This window comes from Cetorhinus maximus, chromosome 11, assembly GCF_964194155.1.
Source record: "Cetorhinus maximus chromosome 11, sCetMax3.hap1.1, whole genome shotgun sequence".
NCBI classification, from domain to species: domain Eukaryota; kingdom Metazoa; phylum Chordata; class Chondrichthyes; order Lamniformes; family Cetorhinidae; genus Cetorhinus; species Cetorhinus maximus.
Genome location: NC_135889.1, coordinates 51,780,173 through 51,804,143, shown reverse-complemented (window position 1 = coordinate 51,804,143; position 23,971 = coordinate 51,780,173). Strand labels below are relative to the sequence as shown.

Below are 23,971 nucleotides of genomic sequence, written 5' to 3'. Positions count from 1 at the left end.
TGCAGTTTGCCAATGGCAGGGAGAGAATGTGGTTAACTGGCTTGATACCGACTGAGGTCCTCAGGCGAGTTGGCGGTGTCAGTCAGGGGGAGGAGAAAACGATGGCCAATTGTGATCAACTGTTTTTATGTGGAGTCTGGCTCCACATAAAATCAGTGATGACGATTGGCCACCACTTCCCCCTCCCCCGATTGACACCCAAAATCAGAGGAGAAGCAGATCCTAGCTTCACAACAAGGTAACAATGTAAATATGCCTATCAGGTGGCAACCCAATATTCCACAGGCGAATAGGACTTGTTCCTGCCCCACTGAACTTATTTCTTCTTATCTTAACTCTAGTTTTTCTCCCCTTGCCCTATCCCTTCCCACCTACATCAATGACTGATGCCCTACGTTATTTCAACAATTTCCAGTTCCCGTTCCGAACAGCCTCCTCTTCACTATGGATGTCCAATTCCCCCACAGCACCATCTCCAACCAGGGCAGTCTGAGGGCTCTCCGCTTCTTCCTTGAACGGAAGCCCGAACAGTCTCCATCCACCATCATCCTCCTCCATCTGGCTGAACTTGTTCTCTCATTGAACAGTCTCTCCTTTAGCTAGTCTCACTTCCTCCAAATAAAAGGTGTTGCTGTGGGTATCTGCATGGGTCTAGTTAGGCTTGACTTTTTGTGGGGTATGTGGAACATTCCTTTTTCCAATCTTACTCAGGTCCCCTCCCATGACTCTTTATTTGGTGCATCAATGACTGTATGGGTGCTGCTTCCGGCTCTCACCCAGAGATGGAAAAATTCAGCAATTTTGCTGCCATTTTTGACCCATCTCTCACCTTCACATGCTCCATGTCTGACATTTCCCTTCACTTCCTTAGCTTCTTGCCTCCATTTCTGGGGATAGGCTATCTACTAATATACATCATAAGCCCACCAATTCATGCAGCTTAGTTTTATTTATTCGTTCACGGGCTGTGGGCATCATGAGCTAGGCCAACATTTATTGCCCATCTCTAACTGCCCTCAAGAAGGTGGTGGTGAGCGTTCTTGAACTGCTGTAGTCTGTATGATGTAGGTACACCCACAGTGCTGTTAGGAAGGGAGCTCCAGGATTGTGACCCAGCGACAGTGAAGGAGCAGTGATATATTTCCAAATCAGCATGGTAAATGTCTTGGAGGGGAACTTGCAAGTGGTGGTGTTCCCATGCATCTGCTGCCCTTGTCCTTCTATGTGGTAGAGGTCACATGTTTGGAAAGTGCTGTTGCGGGAACCTTGGTGAGTTGCTGCAGTGCATTTTGTAGATGGTACAGACTGTATGTTAGTGGTGGTGGGAGTGAATGTTTAAGGTGGTGGACGAGGTGCCTGCCGATCAAGAGGGCTGCTTTATCCTGGCTATTTAGCTTCTCGAGTGTTGCTAGAGCTGCACTTAACCAGGCAAGTAGAGAGTATTCCATCACACTCCTGACTTGGACGTTGTAGATGGTGGACAGGCTTTGGGGAATCAGGAGGTGAGTTACTCGCCTCAGCATTCCCATCCTTTGACCTGCTCTTGTAGACGCAGTATTTATATGGTTGATCCAGTTCAGGTTCTAATCTATGGTAGCCCCCAGGATGTTGATAGTGGGGGATTCAGCAATGGTAATGCCATTGAACGTAAAGAGGAGATGGAAGAGATTCTCTCTTGTTGGAAATGGTCATTGCTTGGCACTTGTGTGTCGTGAATGTTGCTTGCTTCTTTTCAACTCAAGCCTAGATGTTGTCCAGGCCTTGCTGCATATGGATATATACGAATATATATATTAAGAGCAGGAGTAGGACAATTCATCCCTTTGAGCCTGTTCCAGCATTTGATAAGATCATGGCTGATCTGATTGTGGCCTCAACTCCACCTTCCTGCCTACTTCCTATACCCTTTGACCCGCTTGTTAGTTAAGAAGCTATCTAACTCTGCCTTAAAAGTATCAATGACCCTGCCTCCACTGCTCTCTGGGGAAGAGAATTCCACAGACTCACAACTCTCTGAAAGTAAAAAAATGTCTCCTCATTTCCATCTTAAATGGGAGATCCCTTATTTTTAAACCGTGTTCCTCAGTTTTATTCTCTCCCACAAGGGGAAACATCCTTTCAGCATCCATCCTGTCAAGTCCCCTAGGATCTTACATATTTCAATAAGATCACCACTTATAAACTCCATGGATACAGGCCCAATCTATCCAACTTTCCTCATGAGGTAACCCCCTTCATTGCAGGAATTAGTCAATTGAACCTTCTCTGCACTGCTTCTAGTACAATTATGTCCTTTCTTAAATAAGGAGACTAAAACTGTGCACAGCACTCTAGATGTGGTCACACCAATGGCCTGTACCATAAGTGAATCTACAGTGAAGACAGATGCAAAATATCTGTCCAATTCACCTGCCATTTCCTTATTTTCCACTATTAACTCCCCAGACTTACTCTTAAGAGGACCAACGCTCACTTTAGTTACTCTTTTTCTTCCCAAATACCTGTAAAAATTCTTAGGGTGGGGTTTTCTGGCCCCAACATCAGTGAGCATCATCGCGGGAAAATTTGGAGAGCCATTGACTTTTAACGCTCTCCAAATTTTCCTAATGATGCCTGCCGATGTCGGGGCTGGAAAATCCCAGTCTTACTATTGTTTTTTTTATTTCGAGCTAGCTTCCTCTCATAGGCTAATTTCTCCCTCCTTATTTTGTTTGTTATTCTTTGCTGTTTTTTACATTCTGTCCGAATCTTTTGACCTGCCACTCATCTTTGCAGAATTGTCAGCTTTTTCTTTCATTTTGATACTATCTTTAACTAAAGGGCTGCTTTAGTATCTGAGGAATCACGAATTATGCTGAACATTGTGCAATCATCAGCGAATATCTCCACCTCTGACATTATGATGGAAGGAAGGTCATTGATGAAGCAGCTGAAGATGGCTGGGCCGAGGACACTACCCTGAGGAGTTCCTGCAGCTATGTATTGGGACTGAGATGATTAACCTCTAACAATCACAACCATTGTCCTTTGAGCTACCTTGATTATACTTCCTCACACCATTTTTCCTGTAAGGACTCCATTCCATTCTCCAAGCTTCTCCGTCTCCGTCACATCTATTCTGATGATGCTATGTTCTGACATGTCTTCCTTTTTCCTCAACTGAGAATTCCAACCCCACTGTGGTTGACAGGGCCCTCGACCGTATCCAACCCATTTCTCACATTTCTGTTCTCAACCCTTCCCCGCCCTCTCTCCCAAGACCGCGATAACGTTCATCTTGTCCTCACTTTCCACCCCACCAACCTCCATATTCATAGGATCATTCTCTATCACTTTTGCCAGCTCTGTGTGATGCTGCCACCAAACACATATTCCCCTCTTCTGCCCTGTCAGCATTCTGAAAGGACCATTACTTCCAAAGCCCCACGGTCCACTCTTCTAACATCCCCTTCCCACAGCACCTCCCCATGCAATCGCAGAAAGTGTAACACCTTCCCTTTTAACTCCCCTATCCTCATCCAATGCTCCAACACTCCTTCCGAGTGAAGCAGCGATTTACATGTACTTCTTTCAATTTACTATACTGTATTCGATACTCACAATGCAGTCTCCTCTACATTGGGGAGATCAAACACAGACTGGGTGATCACTTTGCAGAACACCTCCACTCAGTCCGCAAGCATGACCCTGACCTTCCACTCTCTTGTCATTTCAATTCATCATCTTGCTCTCATGCTCACATTCTGTCCTTGGCTTGCTGCAATGTTCCAGTGAAGTCTTTTGCAGCTTTCTAGACTCAACACTGAATTCAATAGCTTCAGACCATGAACTCTGTCCTCCATTTTGATTTAGTTGTTTGTTTTTTGCCAAGTCCCAGTCTGTATCTTGTTTTTATGCTTTTGCCTTCAGACAGAGCTGTTCATTGACCTTACGTAACATTCATTCTGGACCAATGCTTTGTTTCTTTACCACAACCATTACCCCATGACATCTTTGTTATTTAACCTTTCCTGCCCTCGACCCATCGAGACCTTCCCTTTAGTTCTTCCTCCCCGTTCAACAGCATAAAACCCATCTCATTTCTACCTCCCTTCAGCTCCGAAGGGGAGGTATATTCAACTCGAAACATTAAATCTGTCTCTCTTTCTACACATGCTGCCAGACCTGTTGAGCATTTCCAGCACTTTCTGTTTTTATTTCAGAAATTGTGACAGACGTCATATTCAAATATAATTTTAGTTTCATTACAGAGTACTCTTATGCAAATAGGAATTTTAATAATTATATTATAACATCACCAATATAATTATAAATTAAAACCCATGTATTATTCAAATCTCATGACTTCACTAATGATCTAGCCAAATTGTTACTATAAATATGAACTTGGCTGCACTAGAAACAGCCGTTCAATAAAACACAATAATCCAGAAGTATCTATCATTTTCCCATGGCAAATGCAGCAGGAACAAATTAGACTCAAAATTATAAGGTGTAATTGGAAAACATCAGTGGAGCAACAAAGTGATAAGACTTTTGAAGGCAGCCTCATTCTAATTGTCAATTACTTTTGATGTGACTACTGAAATTTGTTCAAAGAAGAACATTTTGTCATGTCCCTCACTGTGTAAAAACTAAGCTCAGTTCTGTTCATTTTGATCTGTGTTACAGCTCTATTCCACCATAAAATCTCATTGTTCACAAAGGTCTGACTTGGCAAGTATCATTGCGGAAGCTCGAACCAGAAATGCCCTTGAGATATTAGGTAAAAGAAAACAAAGGGGACTCATAATAGTGGAGCAATTTGTAACAAAAGAAAGGGATTTGTTGCCAGTAATGTTGAGATTGTGCTCAGATGGAAAATTGGGAAGATGGATAGAGATTTGAAATACAGGGGTTTATGTTATTTAGCAATATGATCCAATTGCAGGAATTTTATGGTCTCCTGCCAGTGGGTTTGAAGGCGGAGGGCTCGTAAAATGCAGCACGTGGCCTGCCAGCCGCCTACCCGTCAACACTGACCTGTCTCCCATTTTACAGGGGATGCTGGAGGCCCTTGGGCCTATTGAGGCCCAGAAATGGCCAATTAATGGCCACTTAAGTACCTCATCCTGCCCCAACTGTTATTTTACCTGTGACAGGGAGAGGCCTACACCATGCAGGTAGCCCACCAACTTTAACTGCACAGGCAGATGTTGGGCAGGGTGGGGCTCATCCTTTGGAGGCCCGCTGTTCCCATTGGAGGTAACCCCCACCAAAGTCATAGGCCCCTTTTCTCCCCCACCCCCAGCCTCTCAAGCCTGGTGCCCCAACCCACTCACTCCCCTCACTGGGGCTTGCCAGCAAGGCCTCGTCGATGCTCCAGACTTACCTTCAACCCAGCCTCCATTAGCTTCATTTCTTTTGGCGCTGACTCTAGTCCCAGCAGTCGCCAACATTTGAATGTAGCACTGTTGGGACTTCAGAGCTGCCAACCAATCTGATTGGCTGACAGCTCTCTAAGGTAGGGCTTCCTCCCAAATCGGGAAAGAAGTCTCACTCTCAGCCAATTATAGCCCTGCCGTACGTTAAATGGCTGCAGGGTCATTCAGATGGTGAGACGGGAAAGCCTCCACCCAAAGTATTCTGTCCAATATGCCCATCATTTAAAAGCTGCTGCGCTTCATCACAGGAAACTATGGGCTGTAACTTCCAAGTTCCAGGGCATTGTATCCATGTGGTACCCTAAAGATGTGCTGGGGAACCCCCCAACCCCGTAAGGTTTCTACGGCAATTGCCTGGGAAGCACAAACTTCCCTTGGGCAATTACCCTGCACTGTGAACCGTTCGAAAATTGTAATTTAAATCGCAAACTTCGCATGGTTCCGACTGTGTTACATCAATAGTTACCCAGAAACAGTTAGAAGAATTAAAACCACTTTCTAGATTCTGGGTAACTATTGTACAGACTCACACCAACCCCCCGACAACGAGACACCCCACACACACCCAAGCCTCCAGGGGACTACCCCCAACTACTCCCCTATACAACCAGTGCAGTAAAAATGAGGGTGTGCCTTACTTATCCTCGACTCTACTTCTCTCGACGCTAAGCCCCGGGGACGCGCTTCACTGCCCAGATCTCACCTGGCCTGAATCAGAAGGTCGGGCGATATGGGATCTCCTGGATTTTAAGGTAAGATCTTTCGAGCGGAGTGACAATAGATCCAATTGCCCCTCCATTGGGAGTTACGGCCCCATATCTTTCAATAACTATTTTAAAAAATGCAATTTTTTATCTGTTTTATTAGCATATGCTTCATATTACATTACTAAAACAATGCAGAAAGCTCTGGAAAGTACAACATCTGGGAAGAGGAAAGGGGAAGTCATAAATTTGAATGTGTACTCTTCAGGGAACAAACCAAAAACTTCACAGCCTGTCTTTGCTCTTCAGATAGCGACTGATATGTTGTGCATTTCCAGAGTTTACTTTTTCAGATTTACGGTATTTTCTGATCAATTTTACTGCTGCCTTTCTAACCTGACTGTTGGTTTTCCGGGGTCATTGGTCCCAAACGCAGTGCCAAAATCCGGAGGAGATTTGTCGTCCACGTTGCAGTCCTCATCCAGCTGTTCATCTGGATTCTCTTTGTTTAAATTGTAGTGGGCAGCAAGTACAGCGTGGGAATCAGAACCTGTAGTAGGAAAACAGGACAGAAACTTTAAAGGAGAAAGTGCAGCAAAATAAACTTTTTGATATAACGTGTGTCTGCTGCAGTTCATATTTATTTAGTTTTTCTTTGATAACAAACACATAGATAACCTGTCGTGCTATTATTATGCTAAGATCCCCCTGCGGCACATGGGCTGAAATCTTGAAATGTGACAGTGGATGGTGTGTCACAACCATTTCCAACCTTACTTTTCTGAAGCATTTATAATGAGAGAAGCAGGTTTTCAGATCGACGACAATTAGTTACAGTCAATGAAATAAAACCACTTGCAAAGAATTGTGATTTCTACCTTTAATACCATTGCCCAAGTGTGAATGCCATTCCCTGAGCCCTGGCACTTGCTGTCTGCCAGTAACATGTGAATATTTATTAATGCCAAACATTGGGAAGATTAAATTACGCACAATACCAACGCCAGTTGCTGCGAGCAAGAAAAGGCATCACAGCCAGCGTGTTCCAAATTGCAGGAAACTTTTTTTCCACTAATTCCCAGAGTAGTTTTTGTCTGTTTTGATACACAGACAAAATATATTATAATTTGAAAGGAAAACATGGCCATCACACAAAATATGTTCATTTTATTGAAAATATTCTGTGGTTAAATATTGGCACCAAGCCTGGGAGTGACTGTAAATGGTAGATCATTTTTGGTGAAATATTATTACTCCCTGACAAGCGGGTGGTTTTACTTTAAAGGTGAATTTGGTGGTTAGTGCTATAGCTACATTGGGTAATGAATTAAAGAATTGTCACTTGGTCATACAGAACTTGAGTATTGCTGAAAAAGGAGACATGATTGAAGCTTTTGAATTGAACATGGTTGAAGCTTTTCATCTTGCACTCATCAGGACAGAAACAAGAATGTCAAACTTCAAAGGGAACCACAATTAATCCTTTATGAGAAAAGGGGTGCTGATTGGTTGGCAGGTCAGCTCTGACTGATCAAGACGTTGCTGTGATGATTACACCAGAGAGCTATTGTACCTATGCTTTTGTTTATTCAAAAAAGATACAATATCTGAACATATTTCTTTTCCTTACAGAGGACCGCTCCCTGCATATGAATATATGTAGTTTCTAGCAAGCATAAGTGAGCTACATTGAGAGCCCGGCTAATAATCTTAAATTGGTTGTTAGTGTAATTCCTCGCAATTAGAGCCAATCTGCCAACCAATCAGCACCCCTTTTCTCATGCAATATAAATTGTTCCCCCTGAAATTTGACATTCTTGCATCTGTCCTGATGAGTGCAAGACGAAAAGCTTCGACAGCATGGCTCTTTTTTCAGCAATAATTCAAGATTTATAATTAGAGAAGGATAAAAGAAACTGGTGGTCTGGGTTAAGAATTGCAGGATGCTACTGGCATATACCAATAGTTATGATCTGATGTCACAGAATCATTGAATGAGACAGCACAGAAGGAAGCCATTTGGCCTCTCCCAGTTTTTGAAAGAGCGATATAATTAGCTCCATGCACTTTCCTCATAACACTGCAAATTCCCACCGCCCTTCCAGCATTTATCCAATTCCCTTTTGAAAGTTATTCTTGAATCTTCTTCCACCACCCTTTCAGAAGTTCCTTTCAGATCATAACTACTCACTGCATAAAATATGTTTTCTTCATGTTGCCTCCAGTTCTTCTGTCAATCACCTTTAATCTATGGCTTTTGATTACCGACTCTTCTGCCACTGGAAACAGTTTCTCTTTATTTACTCCATCAAATCCCTTCATAATTTTGACACTTCTATTAAATCATCCCTTAAACCTCTGCTCTATGGAGGACAACGTAACTGAACACTAATTTCTGGTACCGTTCTGGTAAATCTCCTCTAAGGACTGACATCCTTCTTAAAATGTGATGTCTAGAATTGGCCACAGTACTCCAGTATGTTTTATAAAGGTTTAATATAAATTCCTCGCTTATGTACTCCATGGGTAAAATCTTAATAGAACTGATCCTCATGCAGCAGAGAGGCTGGTAGCAAGCCGGGATCCCATGGCAGTGTAACTTAGCCACAACATTAGCATCATAATTCCAGGTTCAATGACAGTGTGCGAGCATATGATGACCTGTACTCTATCAAAGAATGCTCAGTTTTTAACGAGATCCTAGGAGGAATCTGAATGGCTGTAGGAAAGCTTGCTGTTGAAGCATTCTGAAAGCAAGAGAATAGAAGGAAGTTGTGGGAAGACTGCCCCCTGGTCCTCTGATTTTCCCTGGAGGTCATGCTGGAGGATTTAAGGACCAGGAGAGAATTCTTTGCCCTGTGGACAGGAGGTAAAGGCCGGCCAGCCAGCCAAACAAGCAGGTATGGCTAGAAGTAGCAGAGGCTGTAGGTAGCAGGACTGTTGTGCCCAAGACCTGGCTTCAGTGTTGCAAAAGGTTCAGTGGCCTCATTAGATCTGGAAAGATGAGTATCATACCTGTTGCAGATGACATCTATCACTCTCTCACCTCAACAGCTTTCTCCTGCACAGCACTCCTCTGATTGACACAACTTGTTGCCTTCTCACACCAATCTCTCACAGTCAGCCTCCTCAAATGTTCCCTTAATTTCCATTTCTCACACTCCTTACTCTCTGCCTTCTCTTGTTGCATGAGAAGCAAGTCCACAAATCTAAGGAGAATCAGAAAACCGGGGCTGGATTTGCAGCCATTGGCACCCTGACCATCATGGAGGAGGATGCCCTGGAGATTGGCAGGGTGTCACACACACACTGGCATCAGCTATGGAGAGTTGGAGATGGGCCAGAGACCTGGTAACAGCATTAGGTGCTGCACTGCCACTTGGGACTTAATTCAGTCATGTTGCATTGATATTACTACTAACTGAACTATCATGATATACACTATGTTTGTACCCCTTCTCAGTGTCAGGACTAAATCATGTCCTTCAACTCCGTAGGTCCTTCGTGTATGACAGGGGAGCTTTTGAAGGACCAGGCCGAGGAGTCCTCAGAGGAAGGCAAGCACTTTGAGGGTCCACCCTCATATGGCTCATGCCTACCATCCACCAGCACAGATATATACGCTGGGTACGGCAGCAGAGATAGCTAGTTGTCACATGATGAGAAGTACATTACATGTGAGAAGGAGTTGGCGCTGGAAATCAGGGACAGCAATAGAGAGCCACCTTGGAGAGTGTAGGACACTGAAAGGGTGGAATTTTCCATGCCCGCTGGAGTTGGGCATGTTCAGCAGCGTGAGCAGACAATATGGTGAGAAGGTCAAAAATCAGTTTCTCAACGTCACCAATTTGTGATCATCCGCTCTGCCCATCAATGGAGGACTGCATTTCCTGCCATCCAATGTCAGGAAGGTCATTGTAATAAATCTACTATCATTATAAGCCCAGCCCACCGGAATCATCCCCCTACACTGGATCATCCGAGCACGCTGACTGATTCACAGCAGCATATATAGGATATGCACTTGGTAGACTGCACTTCACTCGGGACTTTGAGGTTTGTTTGCCTATCTTGATTCGGGCAGCACTCGCAGTCATCAGCGCCAGGCTTCACAGGCAGCACCACAGCACTTTTAGGGGGACTCACGAGCAGGTCTCTACCTATCAGACCAGCCATAAGGCATGGATTGCTTTTCAATGGCTGCCGGGCAAGGGCTTGCTTGGGGAAGGGGGAGAAGTGGCCTCAGGCAAGGGAAAACGCTACAGGGCGAGGGCTGTACTCGGAAGGGGGTATCCCAGGGTGTGCATGCGGGCACATGTTGATCTATGCAAGTGGCCTCAAGATGGTGAGGGCTGAGGAGGCAATCTCCAGAGGAGTTGAGGCCAGAGGGTGTGTGTGTGAGAGTGAGTGGTGATGTCCCTTGAGCTGGCAGTGACTGAGATGCCAGTGAATGTGTGATGGCCTTGTGAGTGTGTGAGTTTAGAGTGATGAGGCACGGTTGAGATCATTCATCCTCTTTCTGCATTGGATGGCTAACCTCTTCTGTGCAGCATTGGCACTGATCACCACTGCCATCACCTCCAAAGCCAGATTGGTAATGTTGTTGCCCCTTCTGTGGCCAGAGCGCAGGCAGAGGACATCACAGTGGGCCTCCACAGCATACAAAAGGCACTCGAGCAATGCACCACTAAACCTGGGGGCTGCAGTCTTCTTGCCATTCGGGGCCATGTCTTATGTGCAGCAGCCCTGGGCTGGAAGCACTGAAAGGTGTGTGCACAGCGGTACTTTAAATGTGGCGCCCGGCATGATGAAGTGGTGAGGTGACAGTGTGGTGGGCAAATCAGAGCTCGCCATCGAATTGGCATGCTTCCCGGGAATGCATAATTAATGCAGCAGGATTGGGATGATACGGCGTGAGAAGCCGCCATTGCGGCTGGTGGGTAAAGCGTTGTTTTCCTGCCCGTTACCGCACTTGGTGCAAATCTGGGACGATTCCACCCAAAACTGCACCCAGCTATACACAGGTGCTGAACCTCGGGGGTCATTGACAAAAGGAAACTTATGGAGCAGCAATGGAAATGTGTGTCAGCATTTCCAGAGGTAGTGCACAGCTTTGGAGAGAGACTGGAGGAGTCCATCTCTATCATGAGAGTCATAATGTCTCAGGCATTTGCACTGATGTCCACCTCCGTGGAATGAGTGCATGGAGCATCAGATGTGGCAGGCCACTGTGTGCATGCTGGCCCAGACCAATGGCCTGCACACTCAGTCCACCACTTTGCATCGGAGGGGGAAGAGCATTGTCTTGGCAGCTCGAAACCTCACTGAAGTGCAGCAAAGTGCTCTCCAGCTCTTGGTTAACAGGAAGTGCAGGTGGGCCCTAAGAGGGAAGATGTAGAAAAGCAATATGGAAGTGCAACTCTTCTCAAGGCACCCTCGACTTCTCATCCTATTATCCCGCCCCTTCAGACACAGCTCCACTTGCTGCCTCTTCCAATGACCGCATCCACTCATGTCCAGGTGCAGGCGGGGCAGTCTTTGACAGGGTCTTCATGGGTTCCAAAGGTCAGAGGATGTCTGCCGAGGGCATCTCATGTGTCAAAGCAGTGGAATAAGCACCTGCCTCCAGCTCTGCTGAAGTTACAGGGGTAACACCGTGTAGGAGTAAGAGGACGTGGATTAGAAAGATATATTAATTGTACAAGGGATTCACTTGGGTGTTTATAATGATGCTAAAGCAGTAATAACAATCTTTATGAAAATGAATGAAATGCTTTAATTTAACGCCACATTCTCATCGCCTTTAATTTGTTGCATCCTCCATTCATCTGGACAGTAGCCTTCAGGTGAACTGTATGATTAGCCTTTATGTGTCAGAAAGGGTATTAGTGTGATGGTTAGCTGGTTGACCGTTGGAATGAGGTGTGTCTTAGGGAGCAGGGGGTCACAGGGTTTCTCCTGATACTTTCAGATCTCTTCACACGCATAGATTAAATGACATGTGCCTGGGTGCTTCTCCCCCAGCCAGGTGTGCAATTGCAGACACGAGGCCACATCTGGCTCCTCCTCTTCCTCTCCCTCCTCCTCATTGACGGATGCCAGCTGTTCTGCACCTTCCCTTACTTCAGCTCCATTCCTCTCCGCAATGTGATATTGTGTAGGGCACAGCAGACCATAACAATCCTGAAGATGGGGCATACTTGCCTTCAATTCTGTCTGGGCACCTGAACCACACTTTCTTGAGCAGCCTAATGGTTTGTTCTATTATTGCCCTGGTGGTGACGTGGCTCCTGTTGTTTCTGTCCTCTGGTTTACTAGCCGGGCTTCTCACAGGTGTCGGAAACCAGGTCTTCAGAGGGTAGCCTTTGAACCCAGGAGCCAGCTGTGTGGAATACTGTGCAAATACTTGAGGGAGATGTGACTGTTCTCTGGATATGGAGCACAGATATGCATGATCACCTTCCTGCAGTCAAAAATTATCTGGACATTGAGGGAGTGAAATCTCTTCTGATTGATAAATACTCCAGGCTCATCTGAGGGCACCCTGATTACCACATGCATGCGGCCAATGACTCCTTGTACCTGTGGGAATCCTGCAACTGCAGCAAAGCTGACAGTCTTTTGTGTCTGACTGGCCTCATCCATGGCAAAGTTCACATAAATGGTAGCCTTGGGAAACATAGCATCAGTGGGCTGGGAGATGTACTTTTAAACAGTAGATTGTAAGATCCTGTAGCTATCTCCAGCACATCCTGGAAGGAGCCAGAGACAAGGAAATCCAGGGCATGTTGGCAACACTTGGAAGGAGGTCTTGTTCCAGGAGGCTGCAGATGTCAGCGATGACCTGCTTCGAAAGCCTGAGCCTTTGACTGTTGTTCCGTCATGTTGGGGAAGTTCACCCTCTGACTGCAGACCCTCTTCTGGGGGTATCACCTCCTTCGAGCTGCACTTCTCTGTCCAGTCCCTCTGTCCCATGAAGTGGCAGCAGAGAATGCAGCTGCTGTTGGTGCTCCTCATGTTTTTGGTGCCCTTGCTGTTCTTGCTGCTGCTGATTCTGCAACTATTGTTGTGGCTCCTGGTGCTACTGATGCTGGTGTGGCTGCTTCTGCTGTATGTCATCAGAGGTGGAGGCTCCTGCTGCATCATTTCTCCCATCCTACAGAGAAGTTCAGGTGAATGGAAGTATACTCCAAGACACTTGGAAGTAACTCCAAAAAGTTGAAATTGACGTTCGAAGTAACTATTTCAGGCTGTCAGAACTAATCTTGCAAGTACAAACCTTTCACTGGGGCTGGCCACAAGCTGAGAAATTTTACTCTTTAAAGTCTCGCAGCATGTCCACTGCATTAAAGAATCACTCCCCATTGTGTCCTTGCCTCATCGACCCTGACAAGATACAGAAAGCTCAGGAAACCCATGTGACAGCTGTTAAAGCCAGAGTGCTCATATAAAGTCAAAACTAATTACTTGTTTGAACATTTTAATCACTTTCCCGACAGCTGGCCAGGGATTCCCCACTTACTTGCAAACTCACCCAGGTCAAACCTGAAAGTGGGTGCAATTATACTAGGTTCCCAACACAACACCACTTTTTGGGGATTGAATCCTTAATACGTTCAAGCACACCTCGCTTTGGAAGTCAGAATTTTTCCTGATGTCCCTATTTATAAATCCTAGGATCTTGCACAGCCTTTTAGCAGCCTTTTCAACTTGAGATGTTACCTTCAAAGGCTTATGTATATACCTCCCCCCCGCCCCGAGCCAGCACGCACCCCATATGCCAAGTCTCTCCTTTCCTGCACCAACCTTTAAAATTGGACCATTTAGTTCATATTGCCTCACTTCTCGTTCTTCCTACTAAAATAAATCACTTGTCTCTGCTAATTTCACTCATCTATGTCCGTTGCTGTTTGCCTGACTTTTCCGAATCTCATGTCATCTGCAAACTTTGAAATGTATTCCCCAAACAAGGTTATTAACATAGAAATCAAAAGAGCAGCGGTCCCTACACTGACCTCTAGGGGACAGCACTGCACACTTATCTTCAGTCTGGAAATTCAACCATTCGCCATGATTCTCTGCTTTCTGTCCTTTAGGATATTTTATATCGACGCAGCTACTGTCCCTTTAATCCCACATGCTGCAATTTTGTCAATAAGTCTATTGTGTGGTAAAATGTCTATTACGTGGTACTTTATCAATCAGCTTTTGAAAGCCCATATCCACACTGACCGTACCATCTTCATCAACTCATTCCATTACTTCACCAAGGAACTCAACCAAGTTAGTCAAACACAATTTGCCTTTAATTAACAAGAGCAAATTAATTGTGTCTCAGATTATTGTCCTAAAAAATTCCCACCACTGATGTTAGGCTGATTGGCCTGTAGTTGCCAGGTACATCCTCTCCTCCTTCTTCATTATGGATGTAAAATTTGCAATCTTCCAGAACTCTGCCAGCACTCCCATATCTAAGGAGTATTGGAAGATTGTGGCCATAGCCTCCCCAATATCCACCTTTACTTTCCTCAGCAACAGAGGGAGCATCCCATCTCAGCAACTATTCTACTTAGTATCATTAGTACTGACTCCCAGGGCAGAATTTTACAGCCCCGTCACAGTGAGGGCGGGGCCGAAAAATGTGGCGAGCTGTTCAAAAGTCCATTGACTTTGGCAGTACTATAAAATCCCACTGGTGTAAAATTCCATCCCTAAAATTTGGGGGAGGGATGATTTGAATCACAAAAGACTAACAAGAAAGAGAGAGGGATATCTTCAAATACTTTGTTGAGCAGTCAATAGCAAGTATCAATACCATATGTACTCTACATTATATGCAATATACTCCATTCATTGTGTGCCATTTGTAACTGAGCACATAGAGGACAGTGCTTTGTCAGTCATGTTCCTCAGTACTTTCAAATGCCATTTGCTTTAAGAGGTTATCCTAAATCAATAGCTGTTAGTTGCCACAATTAAAGGCATTCCATTCTCTGACAACTGTTGATGTGTTCTTCTTAAATAAGCACCAAATGTGTTTATCAGGGACAAAGATACAAAGCCTAATTGAATCCTCAGATCATTTTCAATATCTTGTTAGCCTGATCTATGTTCACGAGGATAGAGGCATCACGTTGCATAACTCCCATACAATTTCTTTTTAAACTAAGGTTCAGAGAACAAGGCATTTCATTTCAACAATGCCAGGTCTTTGTGCTCTGGCTTCCACATTTGTGAGTATCATTTATGGTACTGTAGTTTTCTTTCTCATTCTGGAGGATATGCAGCTACATTCTGACTTGCTAAAAACCAGCAAAGATCAGTTGTTTAAATGTTCTTCTCTTTCAATAACAGTGCCTTTCTATCTTCACCAGGGTGGGACACCTGCCCCTGATAAAATAGTATAAGATATTTTTTTAGATTGCAAACTGGCCCTCAGTTATTATTCAGCCCGACATTGCATATTCTATATAATGTGAAAACGAATGCTGTGCCTTTCCAGAAATTGGCTGCCCAAACATTAAAACACCAGAACATGGGAATTAATGTCGGGAAAGAAATCAAACTGGTGCCATATAAACGTGCTAATGCTCATCCATGGTCTTTTCCAGATATTCCAGCAAACGTCCGGATCAAGCTTCATTAGGAAGAGCCAACTTGATTTCTCTATTTGTTTCTACCAACTGAGTGCAGCTACAATATTTATAGTCAGGTATTATCACAATCAGCTATTGGTACTAATTGCATAAACATTGTGAAAAATATTAAATGCAAATAGACGCCTACTGGGAGAATTGCTTCCCGGCACCAGCATTTCCATTTGTTTAAATGGCTTATTAAACTTCTACATATAAAAAAGTTGCAATCCACGGTCCACACTGACACTATCCTATTACAGTTATTCCTTTTACTGTATTGTGCATCACCTAGGAAACTATTTCATATTTTCCCCCAACTTCTGAGAAATGTGGGATGTTTATGTTGCTAAGTGCCACTTGAATATGAAATGATGTTGCAAGGAGGTAATTGACAACTGCCAGACTCCTTAACAGTAACACTGGATATCTGACACTTCACATTTTACATAGTTTAGGGATGTCTTCCTCAGTTTCACATACAACAATATATTTGTGCCATTGCACTCTGACTAGTGCATAAACAATATTCAGTACATGAGGAAATTATTCACAAGCTGTAACTAAAATATAATATACAGTTTTTCTCATTGTACTTGTCCAATCTGCACAGCTTTGTTTCTCAACTGATTCTATTCCTAAAAATTTATAACTTTCACCTTTATACAATCAGAGCTCAAACAAAATACCCTTGGAAAAGGCACTACTGCGATTTTCTTTTCCTGACTCATCATTTTGCTGTATGTTGAAAGTTACAGCTGCACATTCCCACCTTACTGCTGCCTGATCTAGTTGCACTTTGTACAACAGCAAGATGGTGTTGATCTCATGCTAGTCAATTTTCCCGTGCCAGTCAATTTCCCTGTTCCCTTGCCCACAGAACATGTAGAAGCCAATGGAACTCGCAGAATTGATGATTTGCTACTTTATTCGTATTAAAATAGGGTTTCACAAAGAGTTATTAGTTAAAAAAAACCTAAGGAACCTATGGATAATGCTACAATCCCCATAGGGAAACTGTAAATCAAAATAACCAAATTGACTGAATGACCCCCAAATGAAGAATTTACCAAAAAGATTCCACTTGTAGCTTTTACTTTTAAACAAATCAAAACCAATGCAAAATACACATAATTAATAGGTAAATTATTCTTCAGATAAAAATGTAAATTTCACTTAAGTAATTGATACAACAAAGATATGTCTTATACAACCATAAGCACTTGCATCACTTCCCATACAAATGTGGTACAATGTATCTATGCAGTTCACAATATGCTGTTCTTTATTCACACAAGTTGGTCAGGGGTCATTGCTCTTTATTCCCACAGGGTAGGTCAGGCTATCCAACAACATATTTCACCTTCAAGTTTCATGGGTATGATTATCATAGCAAGGTACATTACTACAAACCGTCTCTACCTTGGTCACCACAGTCCTGGTGCTGTAGCTTTCCAGAGTTCCTTTTCAACTGACCAACTAATAACACCCTGGTTCATAATTTGGCCACTCTTGGGAAAACACCCAGCTCTTTAGTGTCTCCGAGCTATTTGCATACCTTTCCAGGCTTTAGACCTTTATAGCCAGCTCACACAGTATCTCAAAGAGCTCCCATCTCCCTTCTTACCAAACAGAAAAACTGACCTCTTTCTGTGAGAGATTTGTTTGTTCTCCTCACAAGAATTCTGTGTTCCCTTTTTGTCTCTCTCTGCTTTCTTTGTGTCTGCATTTGTGATCACCTTCACCTCCTGCTCCTCTAGTTGCAGCTCTCCTTTGTGTCTGGCCATGTGGTGTCCCTATATTAACTTCCTTTCTGTTGGTAATGCTTCCAGGTCAAGGGTCACCAGGCCACAGGAACCAGTATTTTTTATCATTCATGAAAAGTACAATTGATCCTTTTACAATTAATGCAAACTCTTAAAAGTCCTTTTCAAACATTCTTAAAAACAATTATAGATTCTGCAGACATTTTAAGGAAATTACAAATTTCCTTGCTGTACTGCTTCCGGGCCAAAGATTATCACAAAAAGCATGTTGTAAACACTAGCAAATATGAAATGAATAATTTATGGTCAATTAAAACACCATATGGTAAAGAGTGGACATTATCCATTTCTGCCATAGATATCTTCTTAATTTTCAGGGTGCCAGCCTCTCAACTTCACAGTGCTCAGAGTTACCTTTTGTAAAGTGTTACGGTGACATTATCCCACTGTACATTCCTCCAGGCAGGTTTGCCATTGGGGATGAGTTGGGGCAGGGCTTCCACCTACTGTCCAAACACCACTGTGATCCTGACCCATTTTGTGTGGGGGGGGCACATTAGAAAAATAGCGCACGTTTCTGGACAGCGGAAGTTCATCGTGCCAACAAGAATTAACCAGATTCTGTTTAACTCATCTACTGAGCGTTTGGTTTCCACATAATGTACAATTTGAACCACTGTGAGCTTCATCCAACCTTTTCCAGCCATAAGTAGAAAAGTAACAGGAAAAGAATTCTGAAAGATTAAACTCAATTAACTTTCTCCCTGACTTCTCAATGTAATATTTTAAAATGCCAGGTTATCAATCTAACATTATGGTCCACAGTATTCAGCCCTTATTAATTATATTCCATAAATGGCATTTACATGGTTCCAGAAAACAATAGGAACAACAGTGTTAGTTGGAGTAAGTGATCATCCATGACTTAATTATCACCTTCAATTTTTTCTTAATTATGGTTTCATCTATTTCTTTCTTAAATTAAGTCAACATATTATTTGTTTTTAATGATTGTTTACACAACCATTATGTAGTTTATATAGGGCAGAGTTTTTCATTCGGCGTGCAGGGGCGGGATGAGGGGCTGAGCGATGACATCTGGACACACGCCTGGCGTCATCACGCATCATTTTACGCATTGGCCTGTCAGGCCCGCCCTTGCACGCCGACTGAAAAATCCTGCCCTATGTTTCTTTGTTCATAACTGATGATTTTAAGCTCCCATAATCATCTTTGTTGTTTTCTCTGAAATCTCCAGTATCTTTCAAAATGCTCAAAACTCCAACAATATTCCAAATCTGATGTCACGAGCCTGTTGTATGGTATCAAAATAAGCATTATATAAGGGCAGAAACTGCAAAAACAACAATGAGCTCCATCAGTGCTTTGTGCTTCCATTTACCAAGGCCCACACCTGCCTTGCAATTTCTGTCCTATAATCTATTGCTCTTGAAAAAAAAAATCCACTATCTAATCAGGCTCACATCAACAGCAAAATTTTTTGTGGAAGGTCAAAAATAACATCCAGGTTTTCTTTGTCATTCCACTTTTTCCAGTGGAAACCCAGCCATCATCGCATCATGTTTCTCATACCAATGGGGAGAATTTTCTCCCCATCGGGGGAGGGCTGAGCGAGAGTGAGCGTGGGCGAGCGCGCAGCTGCTCACCGCCCACAATTGGCTGTGCACCACCATTTTATGTGGGCGGGACAACTAAGGCCTGCCCAGCGTGACGCGCACCTGTGCGGGCGGGGAGAGTAGGCTGAGTCAGGGCCTGCGCTCTTTTGCGCATGCACACGAAAGAGCGCAGAAATCTCCCTGAGGATCAGAGCTGCCTTAGAGAGATTAGTTTGATGGTCAAAAATTTTAATAAGGAAAAAAAAATTAAGACATGTCACCTCATGTGACAGTGTCACATGAGCCGGGACATGTCAATGAACTTTAATAAAAATTTTTACTCAATTTATAAACACTTCATGAAACCTTATACCGCCTGTGGATGAGGTTTCATGATAAATGCGAAGGCCGCCTGCATTCTTCGCCTGCCCGCCAACCTTAAGGTTGGACGGGCTGCTCCATTAAGTGTTTTAATTAGTTTTTAAATGGCCTTAATAGGCTTTTGACAGAGCTCTGAAGAGCCATACAGACTCAAAACATTAACTCTCTTTCTCTCTCCACAGATGCTGTCAGACTTGCTGAGTTTTTCCAGCCTTTTCTGTTTTTGTTATCTTACAAATTTCATTACCTTGCAAAATCTCATCTATATTACAAACAACTATGAAAGCACTTTGATACTAATTTCTAATACTTATCTCAAGTTGATCACTCACAACATGAAATAATTAAACAAGATCAACAATGATGTCAATATACTGGATGATTTTCTAAATACGCTGTTCAAGTCTACGCTTATGAAAGCAGTCAGCGCAGCAAATTAAAAATGAAAGAGCACCTAATTCTCTGTCAAGCTTTATAAATTTACTATGATCATCTGGCTTTGTGTAGGAGTGTCCTCCACATTATTAGTGAAAAAGATGCAGCAGCTGCTTTCAGTGCAGTAAACTAAAACTAAATGAATTTGGAAAATAATTAACATCCCTGTACAATAAATTAATCTTTAGTACATACTATGTAGCTCTGACTCACTTAACCAAATATTAATGAAAAATTATTTAAAATCAGCAACAGACCATTGCTTATGGTTCTTCAATCAGCTATATATATATATATATATATATATATATAACATAATATATGTATGTATTGTATATATTCCCAGCCACTCCCTCATCTCTTAAATATCTCCCATATTTGCAATGGAATCAAAAACATCATGGGGTCTAAAAACTACAGGCTGTGATTCCATCAATTTCTTTAGATCATGTACTCTAAACCAACTTCTTAATTCAAATTTCCTTCCAGACCCTTTGGGCTTTCACCCCCAAAAAACTCAAGTAAGATACTAATCAGAAATTGGAAGATTAACCACTTTGTCTGAATCTGATTTCAAAGATTTGTATAAGGGTTGAATTTTTTAGGACTTCTGCTTAATCCCGGTAATGTTCCCTTCAAATCTCCTACAACTCATTCTTGGTTGAAGTCCAACAGTTCAACACAAGCATCGCTAGCATCTTAAGTGTAGCCACCTCAGGTCAGAACTCTTTTGATTCTAACAGGCGGAATTTTCTGTGCCTGCTGGCAGCGGGTGTGATAGGCGGCATGCGCAGACAATATGGCACGATTGTTTTTACGACGGCAGGAAGGCAGGTCACAATCGTCCGCTCAGCCCACCGGCGTCGGGCTGCGTTTCCCGCCAACCATCATCAGGGAGCTCATTGTAATACATCAGCATGTCGTTAAAAGGCTATTCCACCAGGCTCTCGGACCCCGCTGGTCCGTCCGCAAATCGGTGGGAAAGCACGTTCAAGTGTTTCACAGCAGCACACAGGCGACGTGCACTTGGAGGCCTTCACTTTGGAGGAACTGGAGGTGAGTAGACAGCATCGTTCTGCAGAGTTCGCCAGGGTCACCTGTTGTTTTGCAGGCTTCAGGGGCATCAGGGAGCCGGGCTGAAGTGCTGCCCTGCCTCGGAGGCGACTGTTGTCAGGGGCGGTTTCCGAGTGCAACTGCTGTTGAGCCTCGGAGGTGACTGCTGTTGGGGAGGGGGGTGGTGGTGGAGGGGTGGTTAACTGCTGCCCTGGCGCTGAATCCCACACACAAGAAATCAAGGTGGGGGGCAGGGTAAACGAGGGAAGTGGCCACGCATTAGGGACACCTGTATAAACTGACCATTCTTCTGCAACTGAGACAGATCAGGCGCAGCCACAGTGATATGATTAGGGTTGGGCTCCTAGGTTTCCCGCCCACACAAGCAACGCAGAGGCATAAAAGTGCTCCAGACCTTCCCCCTCCCCACCACCCCCCCGGCACAAACTGCGAGTCTGCAACCACTTTATTGGACTGCGGAGCAGTTGGTCTGCACACGTTGTACCATCTCCTCGCCAACGCTGGTCATGTAGCAGTCACTGCTGGAAGCGCTCACAGCTCCTTGCAATCTCAGCATCCCGGTTAGGAGCAGACTCCCCTATGTCACAGGCTGACAGGGTAGCCATGCAGCGCAATTATCTGTGGCCATCCAAGGGGCATCAGCACTCTCCAGGAACCATTAAGGGGCTGTCACACAGGGCCAGGAAAGGTGCTAAGTACAGCCATGCTACCCACGTCTCTCTCCCTTTCATGCCACAAGAAGACCACATCAGGAGCATGGAGACTGGTGACCTAGCTGTATGCCTGATGGCCTACAGAGAGCGAAGAAGATGAAGGAGAGAGCAACTGAGGCGCCTGGTCATGGAAAGGCAGGAGCAGAAACCTCAGGAAGAAGGGGATGCTGGGACTCCCACACACTTTGCCCAGGAGTGACCGCAAGCCGTGGCTGGTCGGTGCCTAGCGACACCCAGGGTCTATAGACGCCACCTGCCATTCCTGCAGATGACCAAGAACCAGTGTTGCTGACGACTGTGCACATCTAGGTACCTGGTCACTCACATCTGCCACTTACTGCAGGACTTGTCGCCAAGGGGACATGAAGGGCATCCACTGCCAGTAGCTGTGAAAATGTCTGCAGCGCTTCATTTCTATTCCAATGGCTCCTTTCAGGGCTCCACAGGTGACCTCTGTGGGATATCACAAGCAGCTACTCAGAAATGCATCCACGAGGTCATGGATGCCATCTTCTCGAGGGCACACAACTTTGTGCATTTCACTTGGGACTGAGACAGCCAGGATGCAAGGGCCATTGGATTCTCCTGGATCTCAGGATTCTCACAGGTGCAGGGTGAAATTGACCACTTGTGGCGCTCAGGTCTCCGTTGCTACACACGATAGACTTCATCAATCGCAAGGGAATCCACTCACTGAATGTGCAGCTGGTATGCGACCACCAGAAACGTATCCTTCAGGTGTGCGCACGGTTTCCAGGGAGTGCGCACGACGCCTACATCCTCAGTCGGTCACAGATCCCTGGAGTCTTCCAGGGTCCACAGAAGCTGCGGGGATGGCTCCTCGGGGACAAGGGTTACCCGCAGAGGCCATGGCTGATGACACCCGTGCGACGGCCTCAGACTGCAGAAGAGGTACGGTATACGAGGCTCATGCAGCAGCTCGGAACTTGGTTGAGCAGACCGTCAGGATGCTGAAGATGCAGTTCCGGTGCCTGGACCGGTCTGGTGGAACCCTGCAATACAGTTCATAAAGGGTGTCACACATCGTTGTCGTCTGCTGCGCCCTTTACAACCCGGTGCTGCAACAGGGAGGCAAGCTAGCTGAGGTCTCCTCCGATGAGGAGGACGCCGACAGAATGAGGCTGTCGCACTGGCTAGACGAGGCAAGCGCACTCGGGAGGCCCTCATAGCTGCCAGGTTTATGGAGGATGATGACGACATGCAGTGAGGTGACCCCATAGATCCTCACATCGCATTTGTGAACGTTTAATCCAGTCTGGTTTATGGCAGTGTGAATACCCTCTGTGATAATGCTCCTGTCATAGAGATGCAATGGAGGCCCTAATAGTCACTCAATTGCAAGGGGATGATGATGACATGAAGTGAGGACAATCCATAAATCTTCACATAGCCTCTATGAATGTTTGACTCCTGTCTGGCTGAAGGCAGTTTGCTTGCACTCTGTGATCAGGGTCATATCATAGAGACGCAGCCATGAAACTTTAGAAGCAACCGGTGCTTTGTCCACCTCCAGCACCTGAGCCCTTCAGGAGCTGGTGCACAGCATCACTGGTCACAGATGCTGAAGAGATGGGGGCCAGCCCCTCCTTAAAGGTGCTGAGAGCACACAGAGTGAGTGACAGAACTCTGTGACGCCTGCCCACTACATTCTGGCAGCAATGACAAGCACCACTGAGGTGCAGGCATCAGTAATGTCTCCAGAAAGTCTGGACCATCACTTTGGTCTGAAGGCTCCACAGAGCACAGGGAAGAGGCCCTGGACTGAGACACCCACCTTTATCTTGTGCAGAAAGGTTTCACATCTGAGTGACAAGAACACTGCTCATCAGAACAAGGAGCCATAAGCAGGTTGACATTCTTAGGAGTTTATTGACAATAGTGAATATTACGTACAAGTGATTAACACCCGAGCCCAAGCTGTGCAACACTCTCAGAGTCAGCTGGATGGATGGGCCTAGAGTGTGCACCTGCTGATCCTCCTCCCTATGGGTGCCAGGAGCCCCAGGCTGACTCCTTGAGGAGCAGAGATAGCTGGAGTGAGATTGAGCTCCCCGGCACCCTTCTCGCATACACACTGTTGGAGGCACACGCAGCATCAGGAGCAAAGTCCTGGACCAAGGTCTCCATGGCGGCCACCATCCTACCAGTGTTGACCTCGGTGCGTTGACATGCCAGCGATATCACTTCAGCCTGAAGGTGTACG

The 23,971-nt window shown here is 44.8% G+C and overlaps 1 protein-coding gene across 3 annotated transcripts in view; it reads right to left on the bottom strand.

Moving 5' to 3' along the window:
- pde1a (phosphodiesterase 1A, calmodulin-dependent) overlaps positions 1-23,971 on the bottom strand; it is a 628,668-nt gene that overhangs the window by 539,810 nt on the left and 64,887 nt on the right. For 2 of the 3 annotated variants that reach the window (XM_078551925.1, XM_078551927.1), the window contains exon 2: positions 6,524-6,677. In XM_078551925.1, coding sequence (XP_078408051.1) covers positions 6,524-6,677 — 154 coding nt within the window. Of the gene's footprint in view, positions 1-6,523; positions 6,678-23,971 lie in introns of those variants that run through there. The other variant, XM_078551926.1, reaches the window with a different exon arrangement.